Raw genomic sequence first — 15,764 nt, forward strand, 5'->3', positions numbered from 1 at the left:
AGTTGGCGGACTCCTGCTCAGCTTAGAGGGAACAGTGCCACCCACCCTTATAGTGACGCTCAATAAACTTATTTCTTTTAAATTTGGCTGGTGTTTAAAAATGCTCTTATCACTGCCTTTGAATATTGACCACCATGTGCTGAAAGTGAAGATGTCCAGTTTGAAAAATGAAGTCCCTTGTTTATCCACAAGAGCAATGGCAGAACAGACAACATCAGTGCAAGCTTTATCCCCCCCTCCCTCCCCCACACACACACACCAGTGGCATAACCATGGAAGGGGGGGAGCTCATTTTCAGCTCAACCCACTCTGCTTTAATAGATGGCAGGGATGCCAAGCTCTGCCAGCCAAAGAGGTCTCCTGGACGAATCCCCCCTGTGCTGTCTGAGCAGCACTTAAGTCAATAGACATGCTTCAGCCACTGATGCTGGCCCTCTCGCACATGCTCTGTTCAGCGAGTGAGAGAATACCTGGCCCCCTCACTCCACCACTGGGCCCCTCAAAATGGACTTCTGGCTACGCCCTTCACACACACTCATACACACACACACACTGGTGCTCTCTCTTACCCAGAACTGTCACCAGGGCTTTGGCTGTTCGCACAGGCATAGTGAAAATTGTACAGGTGTATTCTCCCTCATCTGCCATCATGATGTTGCTAATAGCAATAGAAAGCTCCTTGGGGGTGGATTTCAACAGCTGGATTCGATTATCTCTAAGAGCTTCAGGAAAGAAAGAGGAAAGAAGAGCAGAGGGAGGGAGAAAAGAGAAAACACATCACTGTGAGATCAGCAGGTGTGAAATCGAGGACTGTGCAAGACTAACAGAGTTGAATCAAAGATATTACGAGAGCTGCAGAGTTGAATCTGAGGGATGTGAAACCATATATGGTACATGACCAGCAGGAGTGAATTTGTGATGTGTGAAACTGGCAAAGGTCAATGGGAGAAACTATAAGACCAGTATGGATAAATCAGAGATATGATTAGATGAAAACTGGGAATGTTGGAGACCTGTAGTGGTGAAGCTGAGATTCTGGCACTAGCAGGAGTGAATCTGTGATACAGCAGTGGTGAGTCCATCCATTCCCTCTTACCTCTCTTTTCACCAAAATAAAGTGTCTGTTGTTGTGGGTTAGACCACTGCAGGGATGAATTGTCAGGCTCCTCCACCTTGCAGGACAGTTTCACAGTACCACCGACTACCACCATCTGATCCAAAGTCTCTGGCTGGCTCGCGGCTAGCAAGAAAGAGTAAGACTCAGCATTAATGACGAGGACATAGTCTCAAAGGCTATTTACAATGTAAAACTGAATTACCTGGGTATAAGTACACTTAAAAGGGAAAGCAAAGTTGCTTACCTGTAACGGGGGGTAAAGTTCAGGGGTGGACTGATCATTTGGGCAACCAGGCAGTGCCCGGGGCCCAGAGGCTCTGCCTAGTTACCCACTGCTGTTGCACATTGCAGCCCTCCCTGGCAGTCCTACCTTGAAAGGCCCTGCCCGTTGCCACTACTCTGCTTGTGCTTGGCACCACTGTGTTTTAAAAGTGACTGCCGAGTCTGCTGAGACCTGCAACACTACTATGGGAAGTCTTGGCAGCCATTTTGAAAACACAACAGCTGCGGCACCAGGCACAGGCAGAATAGTGGCAGCAGGTAGGAAAGAGTGAGGATTCTTTCCTGCCCCCAAAGAAGCCGCTGGGCCTTTCAAGGTGGTACCCACTTGCAGGAATCTTTAGTGTGTGGGAGGGGGGTGGCAAATGCAGTGGTGGGCGGGGCTGTGATTTGTGGAAGGGGGGCAGCCATGCAGCGGTGGGGTGGCAGGCAGTGCTGGGGGGGGGGGGGGGGTCCAATGATCCTTACTGCCCGAGGGCCCCAACCACTGTCAGTCCACCCCTGGAAAAGCTAAAGGCTGTCTTAACTTTATCTCGTTAGCAGTCTGCAAATGGCCACTAACCAGATAGCATTTCTGGGCCAGCGCTGAATATCTGGTTTTATTTTAACCACAATGGCTGGCATTTTGAGGTTCAATTATGGCTGGTAAAATTATTTCATATACAGTATCAGGTCAATATTCAAAATGATTTAACTAGCCAGAAATGACTCCTGGCTGGTTAAATCATTTGTTCTGGGCTAATCACTAATTTTCAGTGGTACTTAACCGGTTATGGCTGCTGAAAATAACCAGTTAGCACCTAAGTGAAAACCAGCTATTTTGGGGATGACATTCATCACTTCACCCTCCAGGTTGACCACACAAATGAGACCATATCAAGGGCTTTCCTATCGACGTCAAGCAAGCGCTATTTCCAGCGCACCATAAAATTTTAAAATTTAATAGCACAGTGCTAACCCAGCGATAATCAGGCATCACCACTTGCTGCTAGGTTACTGCTGAGCTACCACGGCGGCCCTTACCACTACCTCAATAAGTGGCAGTAAGTACTCCCCTTCCCCCGCATGGTCATGCAGTAAGAGTTATCTTACCGCATGGCCATTTTTTAGGGGCTTTTCACCTGCTGCAGTAAAAAGGGCCCTGGCGCTCGGGAAAAATGGCCCCCGCCAGTATTGCAGGGCCCTTTCTCCCACAGCTTAGTAAAAGGATCCTTTGTGCTGAATATCAGACTTAACCAGCTATGTCTTAGCTGACTCTGGAACCCCAGAAATTCAAAGCCAGCCTTGAATATCCAGGAATAACACCGGTAGCGGTTGGCAAAATGCTGAGCAGCACCAGCTGAATACTGACCCCTATATACACATAAAATAATTTGGGGCAAGGGTTAATTAAACTGCAAAAAAATTAGTAGTAAGACAGACATAAACCTATGGGGGGCAGTTTGGTAGCTGGTACCACTCGTTAGGTGCAGCTGTCACATGCAGACCACCTATTCTATAATGGCATCTGGGCACTGACGCACCTGCTTTTAGGAACACACACATATGCCAGATATATGAAAGGTGTAATTGTGAGCACCTAAATATGATGTACATAAATTATAGTACAGTGCACTCTTGCTATTTGTGATGGTATGGTTCATAACAAACATCGCGAACCATGAGTTCACAAATGCTGAAACAATGTCCATATGGTTCCAGCAATGCCTATGTTTCCATGAAACCACAGAAGATGAATAATTATTCCTATGGGAAATATAGGGTTAGGTTCCTGCATGGGACAGCATTTAACAAAAACCTGTACTAGACCAAAATGATAAAGGGGACGGAACTCATTTCATATGAGGAAAGGCTAAAGAGGTTAGGACTCTTCAGCTTGGAAACGAGACAGCTGATGGGGGGATATAATTGAGGTCTATAAAATCCTGAGTGGTTTAGAATGAGTAGAAGTGAATCGATTTTTTACTCTTTTAAAAAGTATAAAGACTAGGGGACACTCAATGAAGAAACATTTTTAAAACAAATAGGAGGAAATATTTTTTCACTCTATGAATAGTTAAACTCTGGAACTCTTTGCTGGAGGATGTAGTAATAGCTTATCTGGGTTTAAAAAAGGCTTGGACAAGTTCCTGGAGGAAAAGTCCATAGTCTGCTATGAGACAGACATGGGGAAGTCACTGCTTGCCCTGGGATTGGTAGCATGGAATGGTGCTACTAAGTGGGTTTCTGCCATGTACTTGCGACCTGGATTGGCCACTGTTAGAAGCAGGATACTGGGCTAGATGGGCCACCGGTCTGACCCAGTATGGTTATTCTTATGTTCTTACCGTGCTTGCTGAGAAACCAGGTCGAACATACAGTATTTTTTAATTTGCTGTACCACTTACAGTAGTAACATTCTTAAAGCACAGAACAGTGCAGGAAAATAAATACTGTACAGTACTGCACAACAGTAAGGCTGTTTGAAATATGCATGTCTGTGAATACACGAAATGGCGAATTGTGATCTCGTGGAGGTGTGATATAGTGAATACTGATTACACGAACAGCGAGAATACACTGTGTTCTGTAACCTATGCATTTAAATGTCATCACTGCCTATGATCCGCCCATGCCCCTCCCATATGACCATTCTTTTATAATTACTGCTAAGCCATATGTGCATTTACATTCTAGAATGCTGCTTCGCTCACAGCTGCCACTTACGTGCGTGGATGGCAGTATTTAAGTGCATACATTTGTGACCTGCTATAGAATAAAAGGTAAAATTTACAAATGAAAAACAAATCCATACCAGAGTGGCTGAAGGTGCTTTTCCTGTTTCCCTTTATTGCTTCATACAAAAAAAAAATCTTCAAACTCTTTTGTCACCTCAGCAACATTGACACAAGCTTCCTTCTTTACCAGGCTATTTGCAAGGTAACACATCTGCCATACCAAAATGGCACTATCACCCAGAATCAAATAGCACCAACCTACCTATGAAAAGGCGGCACTAAAGATAGTACAATAGACATTAGAACAGTAGTAATATTCTAAGCAGCATTAGTAGTGAGAGCAACGACCTGAAAAACAAATTCTACTCCTTGTGATGTTGGGCAAGTTGCATTATTGACTGATGTGTCACAGGTACCCACTTGGACTGCAAATTCTTTGAGGAAGGAACTTACTATACCTAGGGCCAGTGCAAGAGTACTGAGATTGCAAGTAAACGTTATGTCTTTCACCCATCCTCAATTATCTTTCAGGCCCCAAGTCCGTCCACTCCCCCCCCTAAGGTGCCCACAAAAATCTTATAAAACCGCATGACTGTGCATCAAAACAAGGGCTTTATAGCTTTTTTTGTTACACTTTGAGCTGACCGATTTCTGTCTGCATCTGCTGACGGAGGTTATTTGTTACACAGTATTTTTCATTTCTACACACCCTAGTACAAACTCCTGAAGCAGGTGTTTCTTGCCGAAACACAGTTCCGTGTCGAATCTCTAAGGTATATTTGCCAGAATAACCACTGTGTATGAAGAATCTCAGACTCCCTTCTGTTTTTGGAAGTGCCATCTTCTCACCCTTCTAGACTGTTGTTACATGCCTGCAGGGATTTGTGTTTCTCCACGTTTGTGGTTGACTTCCCTATTCCCAAAAGCCATTTACTTGGGTAAATGGGCTATTTAAGAATGGCCTATCCTCCCTGCAGGTTAAAATACTGTTGATGGTTGAGTTTTTATGGCTTTCAGGGCCCTTTGGTTTGCTTTGCCAACAGAGGCTCTTTGCTGCCCCCTTGAAGCTGCCGCCCTACGTGACTGTCTAGTTTTGCTTTAATGGATAGGCTGGCCATGATTATACCTGAATTCTAAAAATACTATGAATTACCTTAAACATTATTTGGAAAAGGAGGCTAAAATTACCAGCAGTATTTAATCAGGCAGGAGAAGCTCCTACCTGGCTAAATATCATGACCGGATCAGGAATATTCAGTGGCACTTAACCAGACAGTGCCACTGAATATTATGTCTGGCCACCATAGTACTATCCAGTTAGTGCCAGGATGGCCCAGACTCAAAAGTTATCTGGTACAACCGATATTAATGCCAGTGACCAGATAACTAACCAGGCAAGTAGGATGGCAAAGAAAGCAGTTCTATGCCCACTTAGTTATCCAGGTACCAGCACTGAGTATCGGCAGTAACAGGATAACTTCAGAGACCCACCAAAGGCCTGGATATCCAATGATGTGAGAACTGAGCATGCTCGTGGCTCAGAGTGCTCCCTCTATCTGCCGCACTATTTCACTGCACTGTACAGCTGATCTAGGCCACACTACAGCTCCCCAACTGGCAGGCTTGGGGATCCCTACCAGCTGCACCAATGGCATGCCCAGCTGCTGGGTGGGTCTGAAGAAAAAGTGGCCTTAACAAGGCACTGTCAGAGTGGGATGAGATGACGGAAGTAGAGAAACGGTAGACCTGAACTAAAAGGAGCTTCACTAAGGGCAATAAATCATTATGAAAGGAAAGTAGATAAGAGGAAATAGAAACTGCTATGATTTTCCAAAGAGGTGGCTGAAAAAAATCAGAGCAGAAAGATTAGCGTTCAAAGCATACCAAGGATCTCAAAAATAACATCTAAAAGAGACCAGGACTGGGAAAGTGGAAATGGAAGAGATATCTGCTAAAGAGGTAAAGCAAAATGATTAAACTCTTTCTGGTATGTCTTTGAAAGAAGAAAACTCAGAGGTGGAATTTAAGACACAGGAGACAACAAGCAATGTGTGGAGAGAGATGAGGACACAGCAGAAATGCTAAACAAATACTTTGGGATTGGAGAAGGGTACATAATTTTATTTTATTTTTATTACATTTGTACCCCGCGCTTTCCCACTCATGGCAGGCTCAATGCGGCTTACATGGGGCAATGGAGGGTTAAGTGACTTGCCCAGAGTCACAAGGAGCTGCCTGTGCCTGAAGTGGGAATTGAACTCAGTTCCCCAGGACCAGAGTCCACCACCCTAACCACTAGGCCACTCCTCCACTGTTGCTACTATTTGAGATTCTACATGGAATGTTGCTATTTCACTAGCAACATTCCATGTAGAAGTCGGCCCTTGCAGATCACCAATGTGGCCGCGCAGGCTTCTGCTTCTGTGAGTCTGACGTCCTGCACGTACGTGCAGGACGTCAGACTCACAGAAACAGAAGCCTGCACAGCCTTCTACATGGAATGTTGCTAGTGGAATAGCAACATTCCATGTAGAATCTCCAATAGTAGCAACATTCCACGTAGAATCTCCAATAGTAGCAACATTCCATGTAGAATCTCCAATAGTATCTATTTTATTTTTGTTACATTTGTACCCTGCGCTTTCCCACTCATGGCAGGCTCAATGCGGCTTACATGGGGCAATGGAGGGTTAAGTGACTTGCCCAGAGTCCCACTAGCAACATTCCATGTAGAATCTCCAATAGTAGCAACATTCCATGTAGAATCTCCAATAGTATCTATTTTATTTTTGTTACATTTGTACCCTGCGCTTTCCCACTCATGGCAGGCTCAATGCGGCTTACATGGGGCAATGGAGGGTTAAGTGACTTGCCCAGAGTCACAAGGAACTGCCTGTGCCTGAATGGTAGATATGGCCCTATTTATGAAATAATGTGTTAAGAACTAGCAAAGCTGAAAGTGGCAAAGCCATGGGCTGGATGAGATACATTCTGGGATGTTAAGAGAGCACAGAGAGATTCTGGCAGATTTGCTCAAGGTCTTGTTCAATAGATCTTTGGCCACGGACATTGTTCTGCCAGGTTGGAGAAGGGTGGGTGTGCTCATAAAATAATAGGAAACTACAGCCAACAAGCCTTGCCTCAGTGGTAGGAAAATCGATTGAAATTTTACTGAAGAAAAGGATAGTGAACTCCTTATAATCCAGAGGATTAGATGATCTGAGGCAATAAATAGAAATAAAGCAAAACAAACTAAGGAAAATAAGATGATACCTTTTTTTGTTGGACTAACAATACATTTTTGACAAGCTTTTTAAGGCCAGAACCTGCCCTCCCAGGTCAGTATAATATGAGCAAAAGATGATATCATCAGAAAATAAGTGAAATATAAAAGTATTTCAATGACAGCCTTTAGGGAAAGAAGGGGGTAGGGGTGAGAAACAAGGAGAGATGGATGGTGTTCAGAAGGTGGCCAAGCAATTTATAATGTGATAGGAAACAAGGATCCTTTTTAAGTATTGTCAGGTGGGTGTCAAAATATTTCATCATCTTAACTTCAAAGGTCTTAGGTTCCTGGATTGTTTTAAAGTTACCTCGTAGTATCCTGGCCACAAGGTCATTGATGCAGTGCCCAGATTTTGTCACTTTGCTTTGTTACGTTTGATATGGTGCCTGTGTAGGTTGATTCTTGCCTTTAACATCTGTCCCATCTCCCCACCCATAGTACCCTGCCTCACATTTTCTGCTTAGAATAATAGGATCCTTACATGTTGAATATTTATTACCTTTAAATGGACTAACATGGCTACTATACTGCTCTATCAATGATCTGAGGCGGCATGGCTCTACCAAAGGCAGATTGTGGCAAACAAATCTGATTGACTTCTTCAGCTGGGTGACTAGAGAATCAGGTCAAGGACATACACGGAATGTGGTTTATTTACCTGGTGTGGATCCTAAGGTGGTGGACTGAGTTAGTGAATGACTGAGGAAGATGCCAGAGGGTGAGGACAGAGGAAGGTGATTAGTAGGGAGCTTCAGGGATTGCTGCTGGGGCTGTTTCTGTGCAATACCTGAGTAATGCAGTTGGAGGGAGGGGGCTGGGTTAGAGGGAAATGTTTTGCCTCTAACCCAGGGCTCGATATTCAAAACTATCATTCCTGGCCAGTTAAATAGCTTTTTAGTGCCTAACTGTGAATATTCAGTGGGATAACTGGTTATCTCTTGCTGAATATCCACAGTTATGTTGTGTCTAGCAGCTAATCAGATATGTTGCATGACATAGCTGGTTAGATGCAGATATTCAGCACCAAACCAGCTATGTTTAGTGGTTAAAGTAGGTCGTATAAATAGGAGGCCTATCTTTAACCGCTAAGCACTTAACCAGTTAGCGTTAGATATTGGCTTAACTGGTTAAGTTGCTGTGGTCAAAAATAAAACCGGATACTCAATGCCAGTCGGCAGAAATGGCCCAGCATTGACTATCCGGGTTTAACGCCAGCGGCGGACAGCAAAAGCACTGCCTGCTGCTGGCAGAATATCAGGGGGAAAGATTTGTAGTTGACACCTTTGAGAGAGAGAGCACAGAATGAGAAATGATCTTAGAAAACCTGAGGAGTGGTCAGTACCTGGCACTTAAAGATTCCATGACAGAAAGCACAGTCATGTTTCTGGGGTGCAGGAACCTGAAGGAACCATACACACTAGGTGGGAAGGGGGCGGAGGAGATGCCGATATCAGGGCCGTGCCGACGCGGTAAGCGCCGCCGCACCATGCTTACCTCGCCCTCTTCTCCCCAGGTCCTTTTTTTTTGTTTAAATTTACCTCTCCGGCGTGCGGCAGCGTAGGCAGCGTTAGTGAGAAGGAGGCAGCGCTCCCCCGCCCCGACGTGTCTTCCCTTCGCTCGGTTCCGCCTTCTTCTGACGTCATTTCTGATGTCAGAAGAAGGCGGGACACAGCGAAGGGAAGACATGTCGGGGCGGGGGAGCGCCGCCTCCTTCTCACTAACGCTGCCTACGCTGCCACGCGCCGGAGAGGTAAATTTAAACAAACAAAAAAAAAGGATCTGGGGAGAAGAGCGCAGGTAGTGTAGCGCTCGTTTTCGGGGGGGGGGGGCGCCGGAGAGGCCAACTGCAGGGTGGCGCCGGAGACCCTAGGCACGGCCCTGGCCGATATGCACAAGCCAGGAGAGAGATCTGGGAGTGACAGTGATTGATCATCTCAAGGCAGCAAAACAGTGAGATAAAGTGGTGGCCTGAGAGATGCTGGGCTGTAGAGAAAAGGTTGTGCTAATGCATCACTGGTGAGCCTGCTTCAAGAATACTCCGGCTGATATTCAAAACAATTTAACTGGCCAGAAACAGCCACTGACCAGTTGAATCTCTTGTTTGCAGCTATCCGGTCATTTTCAGTTGCACTGAACCGATTATCTTCACTGAAAATAACTGGTTAGCACCGAACTTAATAATGGGCTACTTGTGGGCATTCTATGGGCTGAGGCAGGTTAAGTGCCGATATACAGCCCCTCACCGCATAACTACTACTACTACTACTTATCATTTCTGTAGCGCTACTAACCACTTAAATCGAATAGTATAGATGACAGTCCTATCGTTAAGTGGTTTGGCTTATGTAGGCAAGGACTGAATATTGACTTAGTCGGCTATTTGTTAGCTGGCTCAAAAAAAAAGAAAAAAACAGATATTTAATGCCAAAGTAGGGCCCGGCATTGAGCATCTGAGAATAATGCTGCCACCGGTCAGCAAAATGCTCACCACCATCGGCTGAATATTGGGGAGACTGTGTTTAGTTCTGAAGGCCATACACAGGACATGGACAGGCCAGAGAAGTGCAGAGAAAGGCAACTAGTGTGATGTAAGGTTTGCATCACAATGGGACTGGAGGATCTAATTATGTACATCCTAGAGAAGAAAGTGGGGATATGATAGAGACATTTAAGTACCTGAAAGGTGTAATAATGCATAAGAAGCAAACATTTTATTCAATGGAAAGAAAGCTCTAGAACTAGGGTTGACATAGGAGCTCCAAGAAATAATTTTCAAAGAGTGGTGGATGACAGAGAAGATAGTGGAGAGCAAACCAGTGGTGAAATTTCAACAAGCATCAGATAAATTTTCTTCACTCAATGTGTAATTAAACTCTGGAATTCGTTGCCAGCAAATGTGGTAAAGGCGGTTAGCTTAGCGGAATTTTAAAAAGATTTGGACGGCTTCCTAAAGGAAAAGTCCATAGATCATTATTAAATGGACTTGGGGAAGATCCACTATTTCTGGGATGAGCAGTATAAAATGTTTTGTACTCTTTTGGGATCTTGCCAAGTATTTGTGACTGGATTGGCCACTGTTGGAAACAGGATGCTGGGCTTGATGGACCTTTGGTCTGTCCCAGTATGGCAATACTTATGTACTTATCTCCGGACACAAGAGGATGGAAATAAAGCATAGGGGTAGCCTGCATGGAGTGGCCATTATAGCTCAAAACAGCAGTGGTAAGATTCCATCAGATCTATGAGAAAGCACTGGATTAACCTGTATGCGGTGGTAGATGCAACCTTAAAAGGGAATAGTGCTACTCTGACAGGTGAGAGACAAGGTGGAAGGGGGTATGAGCTTCTATGCACATCTACCAAAAGTGGACAGATCATTGCTAGGAAGACTGGATAGGCCATATTGTTGTTTATTTGTCATCATTTATTACTTGTTCTTACTCATAAAGTACTACATTCTGGATTCTCAGCCTCTCTCTTGTCCCGTATTATCCCCTATACTCCATCAAGTTCACTGTGCTCCATCAATTCCCACTGTTTAGTGGTCCCTTCCCCTAAGCTTGCCCACTAGATTGTCTGCAATTTTTTTTCTGGCCCCTGACACTCAGGAATAACTTGGCATCACAGTATCAGAGCAGAAATGTCATTTATTAATTTTAAGATTTCCCTTAAGCACACTTTCCAGATGGCTTTTGATCTGTCTGTGTTTTGAAAGAACAGAGTCGATCCTGCCGGTTCACCACTGAAACACTGTAATTGGACAATTATCTAGTTTCAATATGTATATATTTTTTTACTTTAGACTGTTTTGCATTTTTTATTATTTTTGTCCTATTGCCTTCTGTGGTCATGAATGCCTCTTTTCTATCAATTACTGTAGTTTCTTAATTATTTTTATTTGCAAATTGCTTTGACCTTTAATTTAAGCAAAGGCGGTATACCAAGATTTAAATAAACACAAAGCATGTGTATACTTTACAGCCTTCACAAACCAACCTGATCTTCAAACACAAAGGGTAAAAAGGGCCCTGTGGTAATGGCAGTTAGCGCTGTAATAAAAATTACAAAAATATTTTTTGTTGCACCAGAAATGGTGTGCGCGCGAGACAGAACTACTGCTGGAGGCCGCTTTGGGGCGGCGGTAGTTCCTCGTTGCCATGCGGCAAACCTTTAGTAAAAGGACCCCAAAGGTAGGCATCATTTACACTTGTACATGAACACACGTGTTTAAATGACAATAGTCAGGATCTATGCTTTTCTGTAAGTATGCGTGTATCTTTAATAGTACTTACTATGTAGGTGGGCGTGCACATAAATAAAGTCTGGGCGGAGTATGACCAGGGCACGCACATACATTTATTTTTTATTTATTTCATAAATTTCTATCCCACTTTAAAATCAAAACAGGTTGCAATAAAAACATTTATAAGATCAGGACATATACAAAAACAGTAACAATCATATAAAATAAAAAAAAATCTGTCGCTACAGACATAATAGGAAGAACTGCCAAAGAATCAAACTTATTCATCAATAAATGCTTTCACAAAATCAAAAGTTTTCAAAAGTCGGAGTTCAGGAGTAGTGGTTAGTGCAGTGGACTTTGATCCTGGGGAACTGGGTTCAGTTCCCACTGCAGCTCCTTGTGACTCCGGGCAAGTCACTTAACCCTCCATTGCCCCACTTACAAATAAGTACCTGTATATACTATGAACATCGCTTTGAATGTAGTTGCAAAAAAAAAACCAAAAACCACTGAAAGGCTGTATATCAAGTCCCTTTCCCTTTCCCTAAACTGTAGATAATCAGAGCAAAATCTTAAATAACCTGGAAGATGAGTCCTAAACTGGCTCCTAGCTATTGAAAAAGTAAGGTTCCATGTTTCTGATAAATGACACACAGGCACACAAAGTTGCTTCATCATTTCAGAGCATACATTTCAATGTGGTTTTACACATGATCATAGAACCCATACGATATTGCGGAACTGTGCTATATATGCGTTGTCGGATCAACGTCAATATTTTATACTACACATGAAACCTTGCCAGTAACCAATGCAAACATTTCAAAATAGGAGTAATAAGCTGAGTCCCATTAAAACATACATAATGAAATACACATAAAAACCACAAAAACAAATCATCTACCATCAAAATAGATATCATTAAGTGCTGCCATTATGACCCCTCCATCAATACACTGCCCATAAACAAAACCATAGACAGAAAGCTGTGTTTTTAATCTTCTTAAATTGCTAAATACTTGCAGTTACACGCAAGTGACCAGGCAAAGTATTCCACATAAGTGTTCCCGCAATAGAAAATGCTGAAGCTCGAGTAACTGCATAATGTACAGAAGACACTAATCGTAAATCTAAACATTTAGTGAAGTCAGATCCCAATGACTTCCCAGAAAAAGACAGATTGAAAATTGTTCCAAAACAGCATGGCATTTTATCATGAACCACCCAATGAGTAAGGCTCAGAACTTTAAATTGCATTCTATACGTCACCAGTAACCAGTGAAGTTGCCTCAAAACTGGCTTAATATGGTCAAATTTGGAGATTCCAGAGACAGATGTATAACCTATAAAATATTATACAGCATGTTATGCACATTTCTCTAATTCTAGACGTGAGTATTCATACCAGATCTATGGCTGGCTTAAGCGCTTGTGGTTAAATGCCCAGGTATGCTAGTATTCTATTTAAAAAATCTAGACAACTAGGACTCCTTTCACAACTCCTCCATGGGACCTTAATTTAATACTGAATGCGTTTATGACTTCTCCTTTCGAGCCTCTTCACAGTGCAGAACTCAAATACCTTACTTGGAAAACGCTGTTTTTAGTATCTTTGACTTCAGCACCAGGGCCGTGCCAAGGGTCTCTGGCGCCCCCCTGCAGACTGCCCCCCCCCCGCACCTGCCTGGCTCCAAGGCAGCGATTCCCCTCTCTCCCCTGCCCTCCCGCTCCCATGTAGGAACTGCCCGCCCTCTTCTCCCCCCCAAGATCCTGTTCCTTTTTTTTTTCTTTTAAATTTACCTTCCTCCGGCAGCGCAGCGTCATTGAAGGAGGCGGCGCTCCCAGTCCCGATGTCTCTAGCCTTCCCTTGTTCGCTGCTCACTGCCCCGCCTTCTTCTGACGTCATACGTCATACGTGAGCAGCGAACAAGGGAAGGCTAGAGACGTCGGGACAGGGAGCGCCGCCTCCTTCAATGACGCTGCGCTGCCAGAGGAAGGTAAATTTAAAAGGAACGGGATCTTGGGGGGGAGAAGAGGGCGGGCAGGGTAAGCACGCAGCGGCGGCGCCCTACAGAGGATAGCGCCCCCCTGCGGCGCTTACCCCGCTTACCGCATCGGCACGGCCCTGTTCAGCACTCTGTATTGGTGAGATACAGGCTCTCATCCACTATCCATCGTATACTCAATTATTCCATGATAAGGCCGTGCTTCGCACTCACCCGAAGTTCTTACCTAAGATAGTCTCACCTTTGCATTTAAATCAAGTAATAGTGCTGCCAACGTTTTATCCTCCTCCACACGATACTGCAAATCATAAGAGGTTTCATACTCTGGACTGTCTAAGGGCTCTAACCATTTATCTGGATAGAACCAAATCTGAGAATAGACCTTCTCAATTATTTCTTTCACTTCGATCTACTCTTCAACAGCAACCAGTGATGAAGGGAACACTATCCAGTGGGCTTACCACTCACTAAAAAGTAAGTACTGCTGGGCTACAGCAGTAGCCCAGCAGTGGTTCCCACCCCCAGCGTGCGTCATATCTGGCATACCCGGCAGTAATGGGCAACTGCTGTGCGCTGCCTGGTTATGGTTAGTGCAGGAGCCCTTACTGTCACCCCCCTTTGAAATAGACATACGGCAAGAGCTTCACTTGCCGCACGGCCGTTTCCTGAAAAAAAGAAAGACCTACCTTTTACCTGCTGCAGTAAAAGGGGGCCTCGGAGTGCATCTAAAACACGCAGGCCCCCTTTTGCTGCAGTTTGGTAAAAGAGGCCTTGATTTCCTTTACAGATTAGGCTCCTAATAGGCGACCATTTAAAGAGTAGTATTCTCTAAACGTAATTATAGGCACTTTTTATAGGACTGCCCCCATTTCTAATACACGTAAATATGACCATGTTACTCCTTATGTTAAGGAAGCTTACTGGCTCCCCATTGCTCATTGCATTAACTACAAACTAATCCTGCTTGTTTTTAAAATCCTGCATGGTTACTCCTAGCTTTACTGTCATCTTATTCCTTACAGCTAAACCAATTAGTTATTCCAAATTATTGTGAAATAACACGGGAAGGGCATAATCGAATGGGGATGCCCAAGTTTTCCTGAGGACATCCTTGCAGGACGTCCTGGCGAAGAGGCGGGGAAACCCATATTATCGAAACAAGATGGGCGTCCATCTTTCATTTTGATAATACGGTCGGGGATGCCCAAACCTCAACATTTAGGTCGACCTTAGAGATGGTCGACCTAAATGTTGAGATGGGCAACCTTAGAGATGGTCGTCCCCGGTTTTCAGCCATAATGGAACCCGAGGACGCCCATCTCAAAAATGACAAAATCCAAGTCCTTTGGTTGTGGGAGGAGCTAGCATTCATAGTGCACTGGTCCCCCTGACATGCCAGGACACCAACTGGGCACCCTAGGGGACACTTCAGTGAACTTCACAAATTGCTCCCAGGTGCACAGCTCCCTTACCTTGGATGCTGAGCCCCCCAACCCCCCCCCCCCAAAAAAAAAACACTCCTCACAACTGTACACCACTACCCTAAGGGGTGAAGGGGGGCACCTACATGTGGGTACAGTGGGTTTCGGGTGGGTTTTGGAGTGCTCACATTTACCACCACAAGTATAACAGGTGGGGGGGGGGGGGATTGGCCTGGGTCTCCCTGGCTGAAATGCACTGCACCCACTAAAACAGCTCCAGGGACCTGCATACTGCTGTCATGGAGCTGGGTATGACATTTGAGGCTGGCATAGAGGCTTGCAAAAAAAGTTTTAAAGTTTTTTTGTAGGGTGGGAGGGGGTTGGTGACCAATTCCCTCCGGTGATCATCTGGTCAGTTCAGGCACCTTTTCACAGCTTGGTTGCAAGAAAAAATGGACCAAGTCAGCCAAGTGCTTGTCAGGGACGCCCTTCTTTTTTCCATTATCAGCCGAGGATGCTCATCTCTTAATCACGCTCCAGTCCCGCCTTTGCTATGGTGCCAACATGCCCCCGTGAACATTGGTTGTCCCCGCGACAGAAAGCAGAGGACGCCCTAAATCGGCTGTCGATTATGCTGATTTGGCTAACCCTGAGAGAAGGACGCCCATCTCCCGATTTGTGTAGGAAGATGG

The 15,764-nt window shown here is 44.6% G+C and overlaps 1 protein-coding gene across 9 annotated transcripts in view; it reads right to left on the reverse strand.

Annotated features, from left to right (window-relative positions):
* Positions 1–15,764, reverse strand: part of CADM3 (cell adhesion molecule 3) — a 656,955-nt gene that overhangs the window by 89,935 nt on the left and 551,256 nt on the right. For all 9 annotated transcript variants that reach the window (XM_030187819.1, XM_030187818.1, XM_030187817.1 and 6 more), the window contains 2 exons: positions 1,097–1,240; positions 570–722 (listed from right to left, as the gene is read on the reverse strand). In XM_030187819.1, the coding sequence (XP_030043679.1) occupies positions 570–722; positions 1,097–1,240 (297 nt within the window). The remainder of the gene's footprint in view (positions 1–569; positions 723–1,096; positions 1,241–15,764) is intronic.

Source organism: Microcaecilia unicolor, chromosome 14 (assembly GCF_901765095.1).
Source record: "Microcaecilia unicolor chromosome 14, aMicUni1.1, whole genome shotgun sequence".
NCBI lineage: Eukaryota > Metazoa > Chordata > Amphibia > Gymnophiona > Siphonopidae > Microcaecilia > Microcaecilia unicolor.